General features: G+C 49.0%; 1 protein-coding gene across 2 annotated transcripts; it reads left to right on the top strand.

The window, feature by feature from the left end:
- Window positions 1–2,151: 2,151 nt before the first annotated feature.
- Window positions 2,152–5,449, top strand: MID1IP1 (MID1 interacting protein 1). 2 transcript variants are annotated; one of them, XM_020980195.2, is made up of 2 exons: window positions 2,152–2,913; window positions 3,265–5,449. In XM_020980195.2, the coding sequence occupies exon 2, from the start codon at window positions 3,650–3,652 to the stop codon at window positions 4,214–4,216; it is 567 nt and encodes a 188-aa protein (XP_020835854.1). In that variant the 5' UTR covers window positions 2,152–2,913; window positions 3,265–3,649; the 3' UTR covers window positions 4,217–5,449. The 2 variants fall into 2 exon arrangements, with proteins under 2 accessions (XP_020835854.1, XP_020835856.1); XM_020980197.2 differs by having other exon boundaries at window positions 2,152–2,959.
- The last annotated feature ends 1,655 nt before the right edge of the window (window positions 5,450–7,104 follow it).

The following is a 7,104-nucleotide window of genomic DNA, read 5'->3' as shown; positions in this document are numbered from 1 at the left end:
TTTCGGAGCTGGGCTGCGCGCCTCTCTCAGGCCAGGAAACTAAGGCCCCAGAGAAGCCCCCTCTTTGAAGAGCTGCTGGGACTCACTGGCTCAAGCCCCTTCTCAGGAGGCACAAAGGAGCTGGGGGCGGGCCGGGAGCACAAAGCCAGGGGTTACTGCCGGGCATTTCCTCCACCCTCCTGCCAGTCTGGTACGCGAGAGGGAAGGGCTGCCAAGACGCCCCGGCGCTCCCCGGCCCCAGTCACCGAGGGCCCGAAGTCATCGCCCGGCCACCTCAACCTCAGCCCCCTCCTCTCCCCCTCCCACCCCGCCAAGCCCCCAAAGGTCACGTGGCCTTGGAGAGGTTTTTTAGACCTCGGCTGGGGACTACTTGGCCACGCGCCCGTTGCCAGGGACGCCGGAGCCAGGTCGGCTTCGGAGGGTGAGAGAGGACACTGGGAAAAGGGAAGGCGGGGGAGGGTGAAGAGGCAGAAAAAGCGCCTTCTGACTGGCTGGGGGCGAGGGGGCTCATTAGCATAACCACCCGCGACTGACTTGTGTTGATTGGCTGAGGCCAGAGGAGAGGCTGTGGGGTGATTCCGCAGGCCAGGAACCCGGGGCTGGGATTAGACGGTTGGCCCGGGATCTTTTTTGCATTGTTGCAGCTGGGGTCGGGAGCGAGGGAGGGGTAGTATGAGGGTGTAATCCGGTGCCTCCGAGGGGAGGATTTTTGCAGGTGCTGAAGGCATTTTTTTTTTTTGCATTAAAGGAAGGCCTAGATGCTGGGCCAGGAAATCATGTAACCAAGAAATGGGGAATAAACTGGAGACCATGAGATGCATGCAGGAAATAAACTCAAAATTAGGGTCAAGATCCCGAGAGGGGGGTGTTAAACTCCTGTTCTAACTTTTAATATTTGGCTGTAGGCGTGGGCTCCTTTTGGCAAGACGGTTTGAGTTGCAGTTTTTATAAAGATCCATTGCTTTGGAAGGACGACGTAGGAGGAATCAGGATCTAAGGATTTGAAGATTTAAAACATTTAGTATACGTAAAGATTACTTTAAATGTTAAATGGTTTCGAGCCATATTAACATAGCAGGAAATTCTTAATTTGGGATAGGATATGGTAGTGCAAATATTTTAAAGACAATCAGGACCTGAGGTTGTGTGTAAAGAACCTTGGACTGGGGTCAGGGCCTATAGGCTCAGCTCTGCTATCCAGCAGCCTTTCGGGGTGTGGACCACTTTATTTCTAAGCCTCAGTTTCCTCAAAGGTAGCAAAGGGGAGCACAGATAAACTAGATTAGAAGATATCTTGAGGATCCTTCCAGATCTAAATCTCTTACTTTTCAGTGGGGCGGATTTGCAGTTTGAAATAGAAAGTAAGAGGTTTAACAAGTCTTAAGTATGCAAAGTCCTCTGCCCAAGTAGTGTGGGCCAATGGAGGTGGTTAATTAAGACAGGGGTGAAGAAAAAGGCTGCCACAGAATCGCTCTCTATTTATAAAAGGTTTCAAATTATCACAGAAGTAGTCCCACACTGGAGTGGGAGGTGTTTTTAAAATCCTGATACTTTTAACATTTTGAGAATTTCCTTATCTCCGCATTTTATGTTCCCTAACTCGTTTTAATGGTCTTGCACCTTCCCAGGGTCCCACCCTCTAGATCCCCACTCCTTCCCCCTCCAAAGGACACGCATTACCTATGCCAATCTGGTTCTCTAGCTCTGGCCGGAAAAAAAGGAATGAATTTTGAGCACAGGCTGCGTGGAGGGAGAGTTCAAGTCTCTGGTCCGAGTTATAAAAATACCTTCCAAACCGGCTGTCAAACAGTGGACCCGCAGCTGTTGCTGAAGGAGGTTTGGAAAGACCTTATCACTGGGAAGTATTTGGAAAGATGGAATGACCCTGCTTGTGGGGGAAGGGAAGTAGATGGCAAAATGGGAGAAGAATCACGACCAAGGAGGTTGCAGTAGCGTGTGGAGATGGAGTGACTTCCCACGTGGACTGGGCATGACCAGGGTCCTGCTCCTTACATAAGAGTCCCGAGATGAAAGCCACTGAAGAGCTCCAAGCCTATCAGTTCCTACCAGCAGCTAATAATAAGTTGGAGAGTGGGGGTGGGAATGGACCGAGAGGGCGTCTCAGGACGGCTAGAGCCCAAAGCCTTACTCTGTTCTCCGGACGGGTCTGCTCCTTTCCGACCAGAACAGACAAATGCTTGTGGGAGAAGGGCGGACAGGCTGTCTGAGGGGTGGGACAGTAAAGTAGAGCCGGGAGCACATGTATTCTTTCCCCCTACCCCCTGGCCTTGCAATTCACTCCCACGGCTGCCACCAGCAGATGCGCACGCCAGGCAACTTCCTACTCCCCATTAAATTGTCTTCAAGTCATCTTTAGCATCTTCCTTCCATTCCCCATCCCCGCAACCTAGGACTCCTACTTCTATCACAGCCCCCATCCTTTTCTCCCCCCTCCGCCTTTCCTCTCCTAGCCAGCCAACTGTCCTTCTTCCCGCCCCAAACCGGGCGGGGACCCGCAGTGCCGGCTTTCCGCTCCTTCCCCTCCCCACTCTTCCCAGAGTCAGGCGAGAGGCGGAGCCCGGGTTCCCAGCTCAGCTCGACTCTGCCCAGCCCTGACCGACCCCGCCCACCCCCGTCTGTAGAAAGAGCCCAGAGAGTGTTACTCGCGGTCACCGGGACTTGGGCCTTTCATCTCTCTGGGTTGCCAAAGAAGGAGGGAGAAAGAGAGGCGTGAGGGGTGGCCTCTGTGCTGTAACACCTTTCCCCAGCTATAAAAGCGGCACCTGGCATGGGGAGGGGGTCAATGCCACTACCAACACCAGCTGGTCTCCGGCCACTGACCGCACGAGTCATCAGATAAGAGCTGGAGCACTGAGAACGGTCGAAATCCGCGGACGGAGGAAAAGACAACCGGTGGGTGCAAGCCTTCCTACCCTCTCCCTCATTCCAGTGCATGCACGTGAGTGCCATTATTCCCCCGGAGCAGGAGTTTAGTTTTTTTCCTCCTTTGGGGAACGGAGGGGAGACTTGCTTCTCTTTCCATCTCCTGGGATGAAGGGAGGGCAGAGGGAGAGCTGGGGCCCAGCACCCCAGGGAACCCAGTGATTTCCGTCAGTTAGCAACAGATGCAGTGGGGGAGCTAATTGGGTTGGGAGGAGGAGGAGGAGAGGGGGAGGGGAGGGGAGGTGCATGTTGGGGAGGAGGCTACCAAGGGCACCCTCGCCCTCATGAGTAATCGCCATCTCCTTTGCCCTCCTAATCTAGCCGGTACAGCAGCCGACTACCTGCTGCTGCTTCTGCCGCCTTTGCCACCGCCCGCCTCCGCAGCTGCAGCGAGCTCCCAGGCTCCTTGTGGCCCAAGAGGAACCACCCATCCTGCGGAAGCTCCAGCGTACTAGGGAAGAAACAGTTTCAGGACAAGGCCTATTACAAAGCTAAAGCCGAAGATTTTCTGATCGGCTCTCCCTAGCTAGCCGGGTCAGCTCCGGTGTGTGCGCTTGGGTCGTTGTGTGCGCGCACACGCGCTTTCGGGAGCATCCTCGAACCTCAAAGGCCAGGCCAGGCTCCCGAGCTGACCCCAGCCTTGCACTCCCTCCCCTCTGCCCAGTCTGTCCTCCTTCCCTTTCTTCGCCTTTCCCGCCTGACCACCATGATGCAGATCTGCGACACCTACAACCAGAAGCACTCCCTCTTCAACGCCATGAACCGCTTCATCGGAGCGGTGAATAACATGGACCAGACCGTGATGGTGCCCAGCCTCCTTCGGGACGTGCCATTGCTGGAGCAGGAGCTGGATGCGGGGGTCGGGGTGGTGGACGGAGGCAGCGGCGGTTGCCTGGAGGAGAGAGATCCCCAGCTGGGAGACGGAGGTCCCCCCAGCCCAGGCAGTGCGACTGGAAGCTTCTTCTCGCCCAGCCGGGATATGTACAGCCACTACATGCTGCTCAAGTCCATCCGGAACGACATCGAGTGGGGCGTCCTGCAGCAGACTCCCCAGCAGGGCGACGAGACCCCCACTGGCACTTGGAAACCCAAGGACATTCTTATGGACCTGAGCCTTCTGGAGGATGGAGAAGGCGGGGAGGAGGACCTGGAGAAGCAGTTTCACTATCACCTCCGAGGACTGCACATGGTGCTTTCCAAACTCACCCGGAAAGCCAACATCCTTACTAATAGATACAAGCAGGAGATCGGCTTCGGCAACTGGGGCCACTGAGACCGAGGAAGCGGCAGGGGGAGGGGGCAGGCGGCCTCCCTTCCTCGCCCTTCTCTTTCCTCTCCTCCTCCTCTCCTCTCTTCCCTCTTTTCTCTCCTAAATATGATTTCTTCCTTCGTGGTGGGGCGTGTGTGATTGAAGGGCAAGGCTGCAAGGGAAGGGGGGAACGAGCAAGCGACTTGGGGTGGGAGGGATGGAGGGTGGGGGGTGTTGTGTTCTGTGGTTCTCAGGCTGAGATGGAGGGCTGGGATGTCCTGGGGAAGTTTTTTTTTGGGGGGGTGCATAATAGGCCGAGGAGAACATGACAGCAGCAGAAGGCAGAACTTCATGGAAGCGATTACTGGAAATGTGCATTTGGCTGGAGTGGTCCTAGGACTGTTTGGATTTGGCCGCCTTCATCCTGTTTCTTCCTAGTCATTTATTCCACCGCCTCCACTCCCTTCCCCTCTCTGGGGAGCGAAAGGGGTGTCCGGAGGAAGCCAGGGGACCTGCCTGCAGCAGTTATCTTACATTTTAGGGGCTGCACCGAATGAAGCTTAAGCACTCCTAGGCGTGGCGGCGGCTGGCCGCCGCTGCTGGGTTGTGGCGGCAGCAGGGCTGCTGGAAGATTGCATCAGTTTTTCCTGTTTTGCACTACTCTTTTTTTTTCTTTTTTGTAACAATAGCCCTGTCTTTAAGTATTCTGATTCTCATTTTCTGGTGCTCTGAAACTGCAGCTAATTCCCTTGTGACAAAACGCACAAAACAGAGCACCGGTCTATCATTAACCGGAATTAATTTTCTTATGTTAGGGTGTGCAATTGCCTCTCCATCCCCTTCCCACATTTGTCCTCTGTGCCCTCACCCTAGGACTGTTGTCCATTTCTAAAGCTGGTAACTTTACTAGCTTGTAAGAGGCGAGGCTGCATCTAAGCCAATGAGAATAATAAAAATTGTTGTGATAAAACGGACTTCTTTTCCAAAATGGAACCAACTGACAATTCTATGTTTTGTTTTAAGTAGAAAGATGAAGGGTTCCAGTGTTGTATATGTATATGTTTATTTAAAAACTTTTTTTATCCAGATGTAGAATATATTCTAAAAAAAAAAGCAAATGTATTAATCTTGACAAAACTTTTTGTTGACATAAAACCCTTGAATCCCATGAATTACTAGTTTTCAATAATAAACTAAATAATTTTAATTGATATTTTTAAAGCAACAATAAATTTTATTTTTTCTCTGGTATCAAAAGGCGCTGGCTATTTATCTCTTAAGTGCCCAGTTTTATTTAGTAAACAGGTATTTCCAGAAATCTACATTCAGGTTTTTGTTTGCCAGATATTTGGAGTTACACTATGGTGCTAAGTATTACGACAAAGAAATATGATAAAAGGAATTTGGTAAAATCCACATATTAATTATCACTATCTAGCTGTCCAGGTCGTTGACTTTCACCTTCTAAAAGCTTTTAACTGATAGGCCCAGACATTAGTTTCTCAGTCTCTTTTTATAATTGGGGAGGTATATTTTCTATCAGAGAAAGTTCTAAAAAATACTGATATGTCACTTGGTTTAAAGGTATTGAGTTTAAATGGAATTGACATCAGACAACCAGGGCACACGTTTTGATAGTCTAATTGCATTTTTGAGGTTGAACCCAAAAGATATTTTAATGTGCCTACTTTTAAGAGATGTGGCCTTTTTTACTAGTAAGTAGTATACTCTTCCCTCTCCTTTCCCCTCCCTCGAAAGATTCAGGTTTAATAAGTTACTAAGAGTTCCCTCACTTTTTCATTTTGGCTGAATCCGATAGGATAAATCAAGCAAGCAGATGCTGTGGGAATGTTTCTTAAATGCTATTTTTCCTTTTCATTTTAGAGCTAGGCTGGGAAATTAGGTCCTGCATTTTCCTTAGTTCTGAATTTAGAAGGGGCTGGGTAAGTGAACTGCCAGATTGACTATTACAGACCATTAAATCATAAAACCATTCTTGGTTAACTTTGGCTTACATGTAACTTTTTCATTACCACTTTGTGGTATGGATGCCTTATTATATGACTTTACTAGTTTTTGTCAGGAAAAAGGGGAGGATTTCCTTTTTTTTAATGGCATGAAAGCAGAAAAGGCCTATGTAGTTAATCTGCACCTTCAGCGTTTGTGTTCTTCTTGATCAACTTAACAAAAAAAACCCAAAAAGAGCAAAAATGAGAATTATCAAAAAACAGCCCCTGTGATCATTAACTATATGTATAGTTTGGAAGGCAGTGTGTGGTACAGTGGCAACCTTAGGACTTGAATTTAAATCCTGGCTTTTGTGGCCTTGGGCAAGTGTCATGATTTCTCCAGGCCCCAGTTTTCTCATCTTTAAAATGAAGGGGTTGTATGAAACTAAATAATAACTTCTAAGGTACTTCCAGGTAGGTCTAAGTCTATAGTCCTGTGACTAGAAGAATAATTGGCTGGGGTTAGGGGGGAGGTGTTTGGGGACCAAGGTAATCTAGTTTACTTGTTCAGACAACAGAAGAGACATGAAATAAAATGAGATAGAATGGTAAGAGCATGGGATAAAATCAAAAGGCTACAGCGTTTGAGTTTTGTGTTTTAAATACCATTTTTAATCAACCTTTTAGGTTATTCTTGAGGGGAAAAAATTAAAAGGTGTTATCAGTCATGGACAAAATAGACATCACTGTGATAGAAAGTAAGCTTTGATAAAGTAGTATGGCACTGTTAAAAATGTAAACCGAGTTCTGAATGTCATTGGGTATAAGAGCAGAAAGTGCACTAGATTTGTAGTTAAATTGAAGTTTTGCTACTTACTACATTTGTAATTTGGACAAGTCATTCTCTCTGAGTGTTATGTTTCCTCATCTGTGAAAAGAGGGAGCTGGACATTAAAATGGATG

Source organism: Phascolarctos cinereus, unplaced genomic scaffold, assembly GCF_003287225.1.
Source record: "Phascolarctos cinereus isolate Bilbo 61053 unplaced genomic scaffold, phaCin_HiC Scaffold_726;HRSCAF=1367, whole genome shotgun sequence".
Taxonomy (NCBI): Eukaryota; Metazoa; Chordata; class Mammalia; order Diprotodontia; family Phascolarctidae; genus Phascolarctos; species Phascolarctos cinereus.
This window is presented reverse-complemented; position numbering and strand designations above follow the sequence as displayed.

What these genes read in the sequence shown, in the direction of transcription:
- MID1IP1 (XM_020980195.2), top strand. Translation starts at nt 3,650, where the DNA reads ATGATGCAGATCTGCGACACCTACAACCAGAAGCACTCCCTCTTCAAC.